This window comes from Crotalus tigris, unplaced genomic scaffold (assembly GCF_016545835.1).
Source record: "Crotalus tigris isolate CLP2741 ecotype Arizona unplaced genomic scaffold, ASM1654583v1 scf7180000024115.3125172, whole genome shotgun sequence".
Taxonomy (NCBI): Eukaryota; Metazoa; Chordata; class Lepidosauria; order Squamata; family Viperidae; genus Crotalus; species Crotalus tigris.
Genome location: NW_024100392.1, coordinates 1,612,757 through 1,628,599, shown reverse-complemented (window position 1 = coordinate 1,628,599; position 15,843 = coordinate 1,612,757). Strand labels below are relative to the sequence as shown.

The window sequence follows — 15,843 nt, the reverse complement described above, 5'->3', positions numbered from 1 at the left end:
ACCCAAAATGGAGAAAGGCATGTAGTTTAAAACACCTCCATTCTTAAATGATTGAGGAAGAATACAAAAAAAAAGGGGGGGGGAAGCTGAAACAATAGTCTGGAAGGGGGGAAGGCTTGAATGTGGCTGCCTCTGCAGCTCCCCAGGAAGTATTTTTGGAAAGCAATATTGCCCATCAGAATAAGTATCTATCAGAAATAGATACTTCTTCAAGTTGTGCTTAAACTGTGAAAAGGAAAGCCTAAATATTCTGATTGTCTCAGTTTGAGTTTGCTCATTAGAACAAAGGTGGAAGCCAGCACAGAACACTAACAGATGTAAGCTTGCCTTTTCCAGGCAGATTGTGCCTGATCCTAGCCCAATATTTGTCTCCAGTTCTTACAGAGAACAAGGATTACACTATGTTTGTACAGTGGTTGCACCATGTTTTTTTAATGAGCAATGTTGCAATATAAGTGTAGAAAAATTTAAGAAACAAGTTCTGCTTTGTTGAAGTTTTTCATTTCAAAATGAAAATGTATTTTGCACAAAAATATAGTGACTGTATAGACTGCAAAAATAAATCTGTAATTATACATTAATAACAATTTTCAGAAAATTGAACATTTTTATCTTCATATGACAGCAAAAATAATAGTTTGATCAGTACATCAAATATGGATTCACTTTATATCACAAACTGTGTGTGTATGTGTGTGTATATGTGTGTGTGTTTAAAGCACACCAAAATAGATAATTCTGGATCATTACTTCTAGCATCTGCAAAGATTATGAAACCTTTCTGTAATGGCTCTTCTAATAACTAAAATCAGAAGAAAATCTTGTGTTATTGGAAAAACTTGTGAAGTCTTGCATTAGTGTGATTACCACATGAGAAAATAAAAAAAATCAGAAAATTCTAATTCTATAGTCAAACACCAGATTGATAATTTAGCTGAGCATATCAAACTCTAGTTTAAAGAAAATATCATCTTGCTCTTAGCTGTGATAGTTATGAACGATAAAGGAAACTGTCTTCAATTCCTTGTCTAGGCATATTAGGTAACTAAAGGGAATATGGAAAATAATTTTTTTTCAAATATTGAAGATATTTGCTATAGCTGCCAAAAGATTTGATTTTTAATTGTATTAAATTCTTCAAACAAAACTCAAGTATGAAGAAACTGAAAATTTGTATTGACAGTACTCCATATTGCTGAGGATTACAATAAAAAATTACAAAAATAGACAATATTTCCAAAATATGCCTCATTCAGCATCATATATTACCTTCTAAATTCTGCCCTTCAGGCGAATAAAAAAGAATCTTGTCAAGGAGTCCTTGGTGCTTCTCTCAGCTTGGTTGTTTTCTTGCAAGCATTTTATTATCCAAACTAGGTAAATGTCTATAGAGATTTTCAGCCATCCAGGTCATGGTTGTTCCAAAGGTGCTACTCAGTTCTGAACTGAAGAAGCTTCTTGGATGAGAAGCAAAAAATCTTCAAGGAAAAACAGCCCAGCTGCTTTTTGAAAAAAGCATCTTTGGGCCAAACTAGGCAACATGATCAGCACTAATCTCCTTTATCGGAATCTTGCCTTATTTGCTTTGTGAAAATTCTTTTGTTTTGTTTTGTTCTGTACTGAGGTTTGTTATCAAAGAGAAATATGCTTAGACAGTCTGTATGATATGAAAGAAGAAGCCACTTTATTTTTGGAATATTGTGGAAAAGATCAAGTGATTGAGGCTTACAAAAATCAGTTTTCAGTTGAAATTAACATATATGACAATAGAAGCCTTGAACAAAGGAGTCTACATCAGAATTACTTTATTCCCAGCTATGTATGGTGAAGCAGGTGTAAAACTTTATATTTATCAACATGGGTTACAGTACTATGCTGAACTACACTGGATTAGATATGTGGAACTTGTAAAAGAATCTTAACCTTTTGTTTATACAAGAAATGTATTGCAGGGAAACTATCTCCAACAATTGAGGAGTCTGCAATTTAAACATTTGTACTGATGCTATACTAAAGTTACTACATGTGTCAAGACTCCATTTCAGTAAAAAAAGGCAGGATTATATTCTCTTCGTTGTTTATGATTGTCATGATAATGGCATTGCCGGTTCTAAGATTCAATACTACGAAGATTTATGGATAGAAAGTTACAATAAAGTTGTGCATAAATATTGGGTGTACTTGATCTTGATAGTGTGATTTCTAAGGTCAGTTGGTGGCAGCCCTCAGTACTGAGGGAATCCTTCAAGGCAATAACTTTGGTTCAGATTTGGGTGAACCTAACGAACTCTGTTATTGACTATGCCATGTTAGACAGCAGTGGAAACCACTAAAACGGCTAGGTGATTGATGATTAATGGTTATGATTAAATATCAAAATGTGAAATCCTCAGTTTTAGGTTAACAGCACACAGTAGTGTCATCATAACTGTTGTCCTTGTGGTCTGACGTGTTAGAAAATACTCTTTTGAAAAATAAGCCCTAACATTTTACTATAATGACCTCTACATATTGAATAACTGAAGGCTGATTGATAAAGGTTCACAGGAGACCATTCTCTATAAATCTGTAAAATAAGTTATGTTGGATTGTTTTGCAAAGAAATTGAAAGACAAGCAAATGAATAAATTTCTGGGCTCTTTGAATGTAACTCTATAAGTCTAGAAGTAATTTGTTGAGAATGAAGTGAGCTTGAAATGGACAGATTTATAATTAAATGTAAGTACAAGACCCAAATGGAGCTACAGTTTTATTAGTGAGGACAAAAGGGAAAATGTTTTTCTACATAATAGTAGTAGTACAAAGGAATCTCAAAAGCTCAGCGTTCTAGCTTTCTTAATTATCCGTGATCAGCTGCAAAGGAGAAATGCTAAAGCTTTACTCCCATTAAGAAATCTATGGCATGAGGTTTGCAGATGGGTATTTTTGGTACCAAAGGAGGAAAACCAGTAGCCTAATCTAGAGCTGCCCAATATCCATAACAGTCAAATGACTCCTGATATGGTCATCAGTACTGAGTTCTCTCTAAATTTAGCTCCAAATTCAATCAGCATATCCTGAAAAACATGAACCCCATATAGTAATATTTTCATGGGAACAAAGATCTAATGGGAACTAAAACAAACCATGTCCCAGTCTCTCAATTACATTTTAAATAGTAATGCTGAATGAGCACGTCCAGAAATACGAGGAAACTTTGTTGACCCAGGAAAATCCATTTAAATGTATATTCATTCATTGTTCCATTCATCAACAATACACAATGGGGGATGTCTCATTCAATTATTTATCAGTCATGTTATTATTCCTCCCAGTTTTTATAAAGGAAACTTTATTCTTTTTCCACTGGAGCAAATAATAAAATGAAAAAGTCATGCTATTGTGATCAGGCTCTATATTACTACAGAAAAGAAGGACCTGGAAAGACCCTATTTTGAGATGCCTCTCTAGAACCATCTTGATTGTGAAAAGCATTGGTTAACCTTCCAGCCAAATCTTCATATGACCAAATTAAAATGTGGCAGATTGCTTAACTACAAATGGAGTACAGATAGTCCTCAACTTTTGACCACAATTGAGTCCAAAATTTATGTTGCTAAGAGAAACATTTAAGAGAGTTTTGCCCCATTTTATGACCTTTTTTTACTATAATTAAGTGAACAGTTGCAGTTTTTAATTTAGTAACATGGTTGTTAAGTGAATCTGGTTTCCCCATTGATTTTGCTTGTCAGAAGGTTGCAAAAGGGTATCACATGACCTTGGGACACAGTAACCGCCCTAAATATGAACCGGTTGCCAAGCATTTGAATTCTGATCCTGTGACTACAGGGATGCTGCAATGTTGTGTGAAAAAGGGTTGGTAAGTCCCTTTTTTCAGCATTGTTGTAACTACGAATGGTCACTTAATGAGCTGTTTAAGTTGAGGACTATCTGTATAATAATGCTGTCAGACCTACTTCCCCTTAGGTTAATTGGATAGATAAACTGATCTGTTTTTCTGTTTGTGTAACATTCTAAAATTTATGTTAAGTCTTCCATAAATCAATAAATGTAAAACCTTGAGGGTGAGGTATGAGAGCTCAATGTTAAGAGGAATGTGGGCTGGGCAAGTAACTCAGGAAGGAACCTCCCTGGTTTCTTGGGCTGTAAATAGGATGGGAAAAGGAGAAACATACTTTCAAACTTGCAAGATGCTGTTTATGTATAATAAAGTAGAACTAGCTCATCTGATCTGCCCCACAAGGCTGTCATAAATATATTCAATCAGTTCCATCCTCTTGCTTGATGCTGTCTTTAAGTTAGAAAATAGGTGAGTGGAGAGAATGTCTACCCAGTTTATGACCCACCTGGTTAACAATATTGGTAATTAGCTACTTCAAAAAAATAAAGAGGGATAAAAGAAATGAAGCAAAATTGAAGATCACAATCCAGGAAAGTCTTTCCTAATCAGAGAATATGGAAAAGACTTCTTTGTAGAAAGAAACTTCCTTTATTCATAATTCTTCCTGTCATTTTGAAAGCTGCATCCATTATATTTTGCCATTACTGGTGGTTTTCCAGAACAATGCTTGTAATTTTCTGTGTCTATTTAACAGCTACATCTTTGCATTCAGCTGGTGATATCTTAGAAGGATGTTTTTAATTTCCTAAGTCTAAACAAAGATACAAACAAACAGGAAGTTGGAAATATCCAAGCATGTGGTGCAATTTTCCCAGGCCATGGTTTTAATGAAACAGTGACCCTGTTGAAGCTTTATACTGAGCAAAGACCTCCAATCCAACTGGAGCTTTTGGCTCCAGATGCTAACCTACATATATATTCTGCAATCACATAGCAGGTGAGCTTTGGACATTATGCCAAGCAGATCAAGCTATGCTAAGCAAATCATGAAAGCCACACCAATCAGAAATATGGTGTTCTCTTCTTTTATTTAAGAAATTATAAAGTTCTAAAAAAAAATGAAGGAAAGGATATTTCCATGAAGAAATGAAGTCTGAACAAGAAAAGCTAAAAATGGGGGGAGGGGGAGTTGCATCTGCTTAAATATGAATGCAAAATAAACCCCAAAAGCAAACAACAACAAAAAAACAAAACATGATTCACTGTCATCAGAGTAAGGATGAGTTCACTTTTGGTACCAAAGTTCTAGCACAATATACCATCAAAATATGGAAGTAAACTGCAAATTTCTGCATGTTAGTAAGCAATTGCTAATTTAAATATGTGTAATTCCTATTCCTATAGGAAATTATATTAAAAAAGACCCTGGCACTTAAAACATGATAAAGCATAATCTCCTTCTGAAAATTCCTTTTACTTTGATAGCCTATTAATGAATCTACCTCAAACTGACATACATTGACAAGCACTGGTCAAGGCTCAAGAGTTGAAATGTCAAAAAATACTGATTTACCTTTGTTATGAATGTTTGTTATACTTTCCTAATATGTATATACATGCAAGACCCATTTCTTAAGAGGGAAACAGGCTACAGAGGGATTATACAATGTTCGAGAACAGGATTGTACTACTAGTCTACCACAGTCAAAAATCTTAGATTGAAATGTAGTAAAATTATTTTGCAATAGTTTATTTTACAGAATTATGTGGATTAAAACAGTCTAGCAAGACTTGATGTACTGAACCTCTATAAAAGTAGCCTAAAGGAATAAACAACGATAACCTATCACAGAACAGGATCTGGATTTTTGAATACAGCAGCATTTAACTTAAAACTGATTAAAGACAGAGTGACTTTTCTATCTTCATATAAGAATAATTGTAAAAAAAAAAATTCCTTTAAAATGTACCACTTCCAATGCTTTTATTTTTCATAACCTTGTGAAATTAAATGCATGAAGCTACAAAATTAGCAATTGCTTTGAAATTTGTATACAAAACATAAGTTACCTCTACTTTTAAACTCATTTTTTTGTTGTTGTACCACTACAAACTTTTAAAAGTGGTACCCAAAATAGCTGTATACCATTCTAAAAAAGGGCACTATTCCTTTAATATTGTATTCTCCCATTTCCCAACACCCAGATCAAAATAGACAACTAGTCATCCTGTTCACGAACATTTCCAAGGTGAGATTTCATATTACGTTCCCATAATTTCTGGTTGTCAGAAAACCCGTGCTTTCCTTTGTTGAAAGAATTTGGTCCTGCTGAAGTAGGAGTATCTCTGCAAATGAACAAAAGCAATTGGTTTACCTTTACTAATTCAGTACTTTAGTTCAAAATATTTACAGAGGCTACTATTAGAAAGTGAGAACACCATATCTATATGCAGTTGGCAGCAGTATGTTTATAATCCTGAAATCCAAAAATTTGGACACGCTTTCTTATGGCAGAAGGTAAACACAAAAATATTTTCAACTGCTGTATAAATTCCAAATTACAGTCCCTGACTTATTTGGAAATAATTCTAGAAGAACTACATAAGATTTAGCTTGAACACATAGCCAATATACTAATATAATGAATATTGTTCTACCATTTTCCTACAATATTACTATGAAAGATATGTTACCTTCCAATGTTCTTCATACGCATTTTGGCTTCTGGAGGCATCTCTTCAGGTTCACTCTAAGTAAAAAGTCAACATGAACACAATTATTTTGTTTATATTATAGAGAGTTTATCTATGTGGACATATTTGTTACTTTATGCTGATCTTGAACATCAGCTCCTAGCACACAAATCAATCATATATTTTGTTATGTTCAAACTTAATAATTTATTATTAATAATCTCATCCAACCTAAAGTTTATTGTTTAAAATCTTGTATTAATACCAGAAAGACATAATGCAGCTCTTGTAGTTAAGGCAACATACTGCCCCTAGCCTACACAATCATTAACATTTAGAGCTATGTGGAAATTTAGATTGAAAGGCAAAAAGATGCTTTGCACTTCTAAGGCTACAGTATTTATCTAAAAGCCTTTAAACCAAACATATTTTCCTCAGGATTGGCAACTGTGTGATTGTTGATAAAGGCACAGCTTTTTTGTTTATTTACTATATTCTTACAATTAAATTTGTACATGGCTCAACTACCAACTACTCTAACCAGTTCCCAATTTTTTAAAAAAAAAAAAAATCAGAAAAACAATATAGTAAAAACAAGGAACATAAGATGGGGAAGAACAAGAAGCAGTCCCACACTACCCAATTACCCTCACCAAAGGCTAGGTCTTCAAGGTCTCTAGAACAACCAGCAGGGTGAGTATTTAACAAGCTATAGACCTGGACTACATTCACATTCCTGCACTTTTCTCAGTTACTTACATCTTCATCTTCATTAAAAACTGCTGCTACAGAGAGTGTTTTTGGAGCTAAAGTTGGAGCAGGTTCTTTAGGTTTCTGAAAGAGAACAAAGACAGAATTTTATAGATGGAAGAAATCAATACAATAGTAATTAAAAGCATGCTATAACCTTAAGTAAACTACTTTACTAAACAGACTGACATTTTACTAGAACGCTACCTTTCCTTAACCCTACATTACATGGGAAATTGTTTCCAAAACAAGACAGCTGAATTTATATACAACTAAAACTCTCATTCCTGTAACTTTTAACAGGGTGAAAGAATGCATTGTAGGGCAACAATGTTTGAACCAACATTTACCTCAAATGGACTAACTTACAAAATGTGTTCAACATCCAGGACCCACGACTCTCACAGAATTGAAATTTGGCAAATTTTATGAAACATTTTGTGATATAAATATTATAAAACAGTTTTGTAACATAATGCAAAATGTCATAAAACATTTTGTGCTGATGTTTGAATGTGCTATATAGTTTAATTTGTGCTATTTTCAAGACAGATACATATCTAAATGTATCCCAACTTTTCTAGTTGGGAGTATGTAAGTTCTGTCATTGTTGAAGGGATTGAGGAATCTGGTAAGGAAATATCTCTATAAGGATGATTCAATGGACCATGGATTATCTCCACTGTACTAAATTCAGCTACTGGAAGAAAATAAATAAGAACAAATAAAGTCTATATACTTTATGAAACAAATATATTTTTAATTATTTTTCCTGAATTATTTGCTGCACCATCAAGATCTATCTCCAACTGTATGTATATCACCAGAATGTGGCTATTGGAGAGAGCTTGACTATGAAACCTTTACTATAAAATGCTTTGCTGAGACAGATTTCCCCCTCTGCTTATTTTACTGTTAATTTGGCGACTTGGCCAAGTAACTTTTGCAATTTCAACTTTTCAAAAATATATATATAAAGTTTAAATGGTTTCGAACTTCTGTAAATATTTTTATTGACAACGTATGTATGCAAATGTGTACTTATGTATTTATTATACTTGTCATCCACACAGCAACTCAAATTACTTTTTGCAAGCCTTCATAGAAAAGGTGACTACCCCTAAAGTGAAAAGTATTTCTACAAGGTTTTTGTAATAATAAAAACAATAGTAATGATAATAGGTCAGCCTCTTGAGTAAGACTAATTTGCTTTTTTTTTTTTTTTTTAGCTTCCAGTCATCATTGACTTCTGGCGAATGCCTAGAACCCATGCAGCTTTCTTGGCAATGTTTTTTGCTACTGCCTTCTTCCTATGGCTATGAGACTACGACTGGCCCAATGTCATCTAGTTGACTTTATGCCTAAGACAGGACTAGAAATCATGGCCTCCTGATTTCTACCCTGGTGCCTTAACCAATGCTGGCTCTCTAAGCTACTAATTATATTCTTATAAATGAATTCCTATATCTTTAATCAAGGCTGCAGTATTAAAAATTAGTAATTTCTATTTATTTTTGTCAGTATATAACATTACTAAGTTATGCATTCAGCACCATACTACAGGAAACACTAGAATAGAAATTATTATACGAATTCCATGTCCCTTGACATAATTGTTCATAAAACATGACAATAAAAACCATTTATAATACACATGGCTTAATTAAGATGAAATCAATATTTCAGGACTATTATTAATGTCAAATTAATATTTATCCATTCAAACAAATACCAAATATTGCAAATTCAAAACATTTTTAACAGCTTACATTTGCTCCAAGTTTGATGGATATTGCAGATGGTTTCTTTGAAAGCTGTGAGCCAATGGCAAACCCAAACTTGGACATTTTGGCAGGAGCAGGCTTTGTTGAGAAGTCTTCAGCATCTTCATCAGCTGCACGTTTCTCCAAACTAGCACTCGAGCTTTCCCCTCCATTACTGGAAGAAACAGTCTTAGTTTTCACAGGTTTTTCTGCCTCTTCTTCAGGTCCTGGTGAAGTCGAAACAACTTACCAAGATGAGCTATTTTTACTGAGTGGACTGATGGGAGCAGCAACCTCATAAAGCACTGTTATTCAGAGGCGACTTTTGCACTTACAGTGTCAGCACCTCCACAACTGTTTATACAGAGCACACTGTAAGGACATAGACATATAGTGAAGGGAGCTCCTATCACTCGGCTAATGCAGAATAAAAATATATATGTAAATATATTTTTAAAATCATGCATCCGCATGTCATCCCTATGAAAACTGTAAGAGTCATTTCACGTCAAGACAGAATAAATCCACGGAGGTAATTGAAATATATAACTTTGAAAATATCGATTTATGCTGTCTTGAATTACAGAAATATAAAAAGATCATAAAATTGAAAATTCTAACATTTAAACCACGAATATTTATGCCACAATTCTTAAAACTAAAAATTGTCATAACGCTTAAGGTTGGTTTACTGCAGCAAAAACAAACTTTGCCATTGGCTAGGTGAAATTTAGCAATGTGAGATTTTATTTAGCTAGTTTTTAAACATTGTAGTTGTTGCTGACTGGAGTTTAGATGATTTCTCCCAAAACTTAGCAAAGCTGGACTGGTCACTATTGGCATGGAAGGGCACCAGGAAATTCCAGAATTATAGACTATACTGTGAAGCTGAAATACACACTGAAGTAAAGCAATAACCAATCATGTCGACACTGTTGGCAAAAAAAATATGAATGTATCTGTGAAGCCATGATGAATTAAGTCCAACATGACAGTACATTTCCTTTTTATCAACCACGAATTTGCCCAAGATATGCATGCACTCCAAACAAACTAATCACTTTGTTCAATTGCATAACTGCTGCTGGTAAGTTTTGATATTTTTTTTCTGTTTACATTCCTTGAAATATCCAGTTATTCATAAAATATTCAGACCCCTTTTATTGTTGTCAATTTTGTTATGCTGCAGCCTGATTCTAGTTGTTGAAATTCATTTTTTTCCTCATTAATCTACATTCAGTATCCCATAATGACAATGTGAAAATAGAATTTTACAAATGTCTGTAAATTTATTAAAAAAAAAAGTGAAATATCACATTGGTGTAAATATTCAGATCCTTCACTCAATATTTTGTTGAAGCACCTTTGGCAGCAATTACAGCTTCAAGTCTTTTTGGGTATGACGCGACAAGCTTTGCACACCTGATTGGGGGATTTTCTCCCATTCTTCCTTACAAATCCTCTCAAGTTCAGTCAGGTTGGATGGTGACCATTAGTGGACAGCCATTTTCACGTCCCTCCAGAGATGTTCAAGAGGTTCAAGTCAGGGCTCTAGCTGGCCCACTCTAAGACATTCACAGAGTTGTCCCTAAGCCACTTCTGTGTTGTCTTGGCTATGTGCTTAGGAATGTTGTCAGCCTAATCTGAGGTCCTAAGAGCTGGGGAACAGGCTTTCACTGAGGATATCCCTGTTCTTTGCTCCATTCAGCTTTCCTTTAACCTTGACCAGTCTCCCAATCCATGCTGTTGAAAAACACCCCATGCTGCTGCTACCATGCTTCACTATTGGGATGGTACTGGGCAGGTGATGAGCGGTGCCTGGTTTCCTCTAGACATAATTTTTAGAATTGAGGCCAAACGGTTCAATCTTGGTTTCATCAGACCAGAGAATTTTGTTCCTCACAGTCTGAAAGTCCATCAGGTCCTTTTTTGTAAACTACAAGCTTTCATGTGTTTTGCACTGAGGTTTCTGCTTAGCCACTCTGCCATAGAGCCCAGATCGGTGAAGGGCTACAGTGACGGTTGTCCTTCTGGAACTCTGTTCCATCTCCACACAGGATCTCTGCAGTTCAGTCAGAGTGACTATTGGGTTCTTGGTCACCTCTCTAAGGCCCTTCTTCCCCAATTGCTCAGTTTGACTGGGAGACCAGCTCTTGGAAGAGTCCTGGTGGTGCCACACTCTTCCATTTGAGAATTATGGAGGCCACTGTGGTTTTAGTAACCTTTAGTGTAGAAATTTTATTGTAGTTTTCCCAGATCTGTGCTTTGCAACAATCCTATCTCTGAACTGTGTGGGCAATTCCTTTAACCTCATGGCTTTTGCTCTGCTACAGTATGTATTATCAGCTGTGAGGCACATAGAGAGGTATATGCCTTTCCAAATCATGTCCAATCAATTTAATTTACCACAGGTTGACTCTAGTCAAGATGTAGCAACATGTCAGAATTTTTTTCTTTTTATTAAATGCTAAAATTCTGTTTTCACTTTGTCATTATGGGGTACTGAGTGTAGATTAATGAGAAAAAAACAAATTTCAACAACTGTAGAATCAGGCTGCAGCATAACTAAATTGACAAAAATAAAGTCAAGTCTGAATACTTTATGAATGCACTGTAACTAATTTGTTGTCCTTAGGGATTTGGCTTCTGTTTATCCTTTATTCATTTGAGTCTGTGAACACCTCTGTTCTCTTGGGACTACTAATTTGGAATTATGTCTGCTATCAGTTCATTATGCTATGCATTGCTAGCTAATTCAAACAGCATTTATATTTATGCAAGATCCTGCAGAATGTCACAAATTCTTAGGAGTAATAGATGTAAGATTGCTGGGGCCCAATTTCAGTTAAGCATTTTTGCTGAGTATTTAGTGTCATAAGTAGGTCAAGATTAAGTAGTCTCTGATGCAAACTACAAACTGAATGAAGTTATGATCTGAAAATGTGCCTTCTTCTGAATTCCAAAAGGAATAGATTTCAATCTATCTTATGATCCTCTCCTTCATAGAAATCTTATTCTTCATTTATCACATAAATATGAGGATCACAAATCTGCAGAGGGTAGGAAGAGCAGAATTAATCTGATAGGCTTCTAGAATTAAAGTAACTGCCTCTCCTTTATCACCTGATCTGGGTAACCTCTGTTCTCCATTAGCTGGTTCAGGAATGTCTATAACTATGCTTTGCAGACTATCACTTTTGAAGGCCCAAGTAGACTGCTTGGGAATGCCATCTTCTGTGTGAGTAAAGAGGACATAATGAGGATCAGTACCTTGTCAAATCCTAGGACAGTGGTGGCGAACCTTTTAGAGACTTAATGCCCAAAAACTGGCCCTGCCCCCACTCCACCCCCTGCTCCACCCCCACCCCGCCTGCCTGCAGGGTCACTCACCGCCTCCAGGGCCCACTGCAGATCGCCCAGCAGCGCCGTGGCGTCCACTCCCTCTGCCCACGCCCCGCAGTATCAACTGTGCGCGATGGGGTGTGAGGGCAGATTGTCTACGCTGTCTGGCTGCCATGTCCTTGGCTGCACTGCTCTGCGTGGGCCACGCTCAGGGGCGACTCTCCAGGGGGGCTGCTGGTGAGGAGGGGGTTGCGGGGGGAGGCAAGGCTGGGGCAACGGCACGTGTGCCCACAGAGAGGGCTCCGAGTGCTGCCTCTGGCACCTGTGCCACAGGTTCACCACCACTGTCCTAGGAGCTAAACTGAAGGATACTGGGTTTTGCAGTATATAGTGGAATGGGCGTGAATTCACAATTCTTATTCCTCTACCAATACTCACCCCCATTCCACTGTGTACTGAAAAACCCACTATGTATCCTTCAGTTTTTGCCAGCATCATTTTGTCAATAAGTGTAGAGGGAGATCCAACTAGTAATTCTTGTTTTAAATTGGACAGATTGCATGTTGCTATGCTGCTTTTCCCACCTCTAAGACTAATCCACCTTCTGTTTTTTCACTGGAAAACATAGATTATCTTTTCAGTTCCATAATTCGGATATTTCCAAGTTGATGCAAAAGTCTGCAACAATGCCACTTGAATAAACATTTGAGAAGTTGACTTTGAGCAGTACTAATTTGTTACAGAAGCTTGGTCTACAAACCAAACTAGTTGCACTTATTGTTATTAGCATGGATGCAATTCATTCATCTCTGCATCTCTTACCACAGAAATACAGGATTGAGATAGATCAGTGAAAATGAAACACTGTTAACACTACATAATCATATGTTCCAGTATATTCTTTCTTTAGCATGTTATTTATATGCAGATAACTATTAGTTCCATAAGACCAGCAAATGTGTGTATCTTTGCAGACCTGGCAGAGTTTTATGGGTCTTGTAGTTCAGCATATCTAGAATCACTAAATTCAAGAAGGTTGTTCCTGAAGGAAACAAATCATTATGCATCATGCATCATATTTATATATGGTCTAGTTAGTATTTAAGTATGCTACTAATGCCCAGATAAGCATCCATGGAATTCCTGTGGGGCCATTTTATGGACCTTTTATCTCATAATAACTATAAAAGAATACTGATCACATTCTACAGCGAATAACTTGCATTCTGAAGTTACTGAAAAGAGCAATATCCACGCCAAGCTTTATCTGCAACCCTCTTGCATGAGAGTGACGGCCAGATATTCTTCCAATCGCGCAATACATGCAAGGAGCTACTAGTCTACAAAGGTACAAGCTGGCCTGTCTACAGGGATCTGGGCGAACCTACAGAACACTGCGGGGCTCTGACATGGACTAGATCGTCACAAATTGCCTGCAGATTAGATCGCGAGTTTCTTAGTGAAAAAGTCTAAGCTTAATTAAAGCCGATGAACAGGCATTACGAGAGCCAGTCTTCGCACGGACTCTCGAGAAAGGAAAAACATGTCCACACAGAACTATCCCTCGACCCCCAGCCCTAAGAAAATTTTCATGTTTTAAATTAAAACCTTGGATGAAAAAAAAAACAGGTGCGGAAGAGGAATATGAGCGCAATATGTTCACCTCCGTCAAGCCGCGGTCGTTTCAGCTTCACATCGCCTCCTTTCTCGTCCGCCATTTTTTCTCCTCCTCCCTCCCTGCCCCGTCGCTACTGCGCTGTGAGCATGCGCAGTGAATTGGTCCTCCCACGATCCATCCGGGAAAGTCAAGAGGAGGCTAGAGGAGCTTCTTTTCCTAACGCTGAACTTGTTCTTAGTGCTTTGTCCGCTTCTGCTAGGTTTTTTTTTTTTTTTTTTTTTTTAGGAAACCTGTAGTTTTCAGTTGTAAAGGCGGCCGTTAAACAGCTGCGGCAAACATTTGATTTGCTCGACGGTCCTCTGGACACGACATCGCTATATAGTTTCTATCGCAATGGCATAGACAAACCGATTAGGTTCAAGAAATGTATTTGTAATTATCGTTGAAAAATGTCTGTTTCATAATACAAGAAGTTACCGGAAAGGAAGTGTAGTACTACAAACCTGACATTGCTGAACAGACTATAAAACATAAAATATTTTCTGTGACCAACTCCTGATGTTTCACTATGCTACACAGTTCAATGTGGACTATTTTAAAGCAAATGCTTTTCCAGTGAAGGCAAGACATTAAAAGTTCTATCATTGTTGAATCTGATAAGATGGTATCTTGAAAAGCTGACCCAATCAATTACGGGTTGAGTGTAAATGATCAATTTGCAAGCTACTGAAGTATAACTTATTGAATTTGTAGCACAAAGTCAGTAGCTAAAACTACTTCAGCAAACATTAATATCTGGTCAAAATAGACGGAACTTGCACACCTTCACTTGATGTCATAGAAAGCTATACTGTGTTTCCCCAAAAATAAGACCCGATCTTATATTTTTTTTAACCTCAAAAAGAGGCACTAGGTCTTATTTTCCGGGGGATATTTTACCTTAGGACTGCTGCAGCCGGGCCACCCACGCCCCAACACCTGTCGTGCCGCTGCTTGACTTCTTCAGTGGCCACTTGTTGGCACTTGTAGCAAGACACCACGTGGCGCATTGCACCAGTGCTGCTGGACATGGCAGGATCTGTGTGGCACTTCAGGCCGTTTGCAGGAGGCTGCATGGTGCTTTGGGCCGTTGCCGCTGATCATAGCAAGGCACCGCACAGCGCTTCAGGCCATTTGCAGGAGGCTGCATGGTGCTTCAGGCCGTTGCCGCCGATCATAGCAAGGCACTGCATGGCGCTTCAGTCCGTTTGCAGGAGGCCGCATAGTGCTTCAGGCCATTGCCACTGGTCACAGCAAGGCGCTGCACAGCGCTTTGGGCCATTTGCAGGAGGCTGCATGGTGCTTCAGGCCGTTACCGCCACTCATGGTGGAACGCCGCATGACACTTTGGGCTGTTGCCATCAATCACAGCAAGGCGCTGCACAGCTCTTTAGGCTCTCTGCAAGAGGCCATATGGTGCTTCAGTGGCAATGGCCTGAAGCACCATGTGGCATCCTGCTGCAACCGGTGGCAATGGCCCACAGTGCCACATAGCGTCCTGCCATGACCAGCAGCACCGGCCTGAAGCACCTCATGGCATCCTGCCACAACTGGCAGCACTGGCCTGAAGCACCATGCAACCTCCTGCTGCCAGGAGCGGCAACAGCATGATGAGCCACACAGCACAAATGTTGGGGCATAGGAGGCCTGCTTGCAGCGGTTCTACCAGTTAAGTGGGTGTGGAGTGTGGGGTAGCTCTATCACCCTATCCCTGCGTTAGCCTGACTTTTAGGCATGCGCCTCGCCACAAAACTAGGGATTTTGGGGGTAGGGCTTATATTAGCCCCCCCAAACCA

The 15,843-nt window shown here is 37.6% G+C and overlaps 1 protein-coding gene across 1 annotated transcript; it reads right to left on the bottom strand.

Moving 5' to 3' along the window:
* Positions 1 to 1,660: 1,660 nt before the first annotated feature.
* Positions 1,661 to 14,158, bottom strand: LOC120298551 (PEST proteolytic signal containing nuclear protein). The gene is made up of 5 exons (XM_039322393.1): positions 14,054 to 14,158; positions 9,055 to 9,275; positions 7,295 to 7,369; positions 6,536 to 6,591; positions 1,661 to 6,187 (listed from the first exon to the last, which is right to left on the bottom strand). Exons 1-5 carry the CDS (start codon positions 14,106 to 14,108, stop codon positions 6,061 to 6,063), a joined length of 534 nt encoding a protein of 177 aa, XP_039178327.1. The 5' UTR covers positions 14,109 to 14,158; the 3' UTR covers positions 1,661 to 6,060.
* Positions 14,159 to 15,843: the final 1,685 nt, after the last annotated feature.

Coding starts and splice junctions, on each gene's coding strand:
- LOC120298551 (XM_039322393.1), bottom strand. CDS start 14,108: ATGGCGGACGAGAAAGGAGGCGATGTGAAGCTGAAACGACCGCGGCTT. Junction 9,276..14,053: donor ACGACCGCGGCTTGACGGAG/GTGAACATATTG, acceptor CGACTTCACCAG/GACCTGAAGAAGAGGCAGAA. Junction 7,370..9,054: donor CCATCAAACTTGGAGCAAAT/GTAAGCTGTTAA, acceptor GTTCTCTTTCAG/AAACCTAAAGAACCTGCTCC.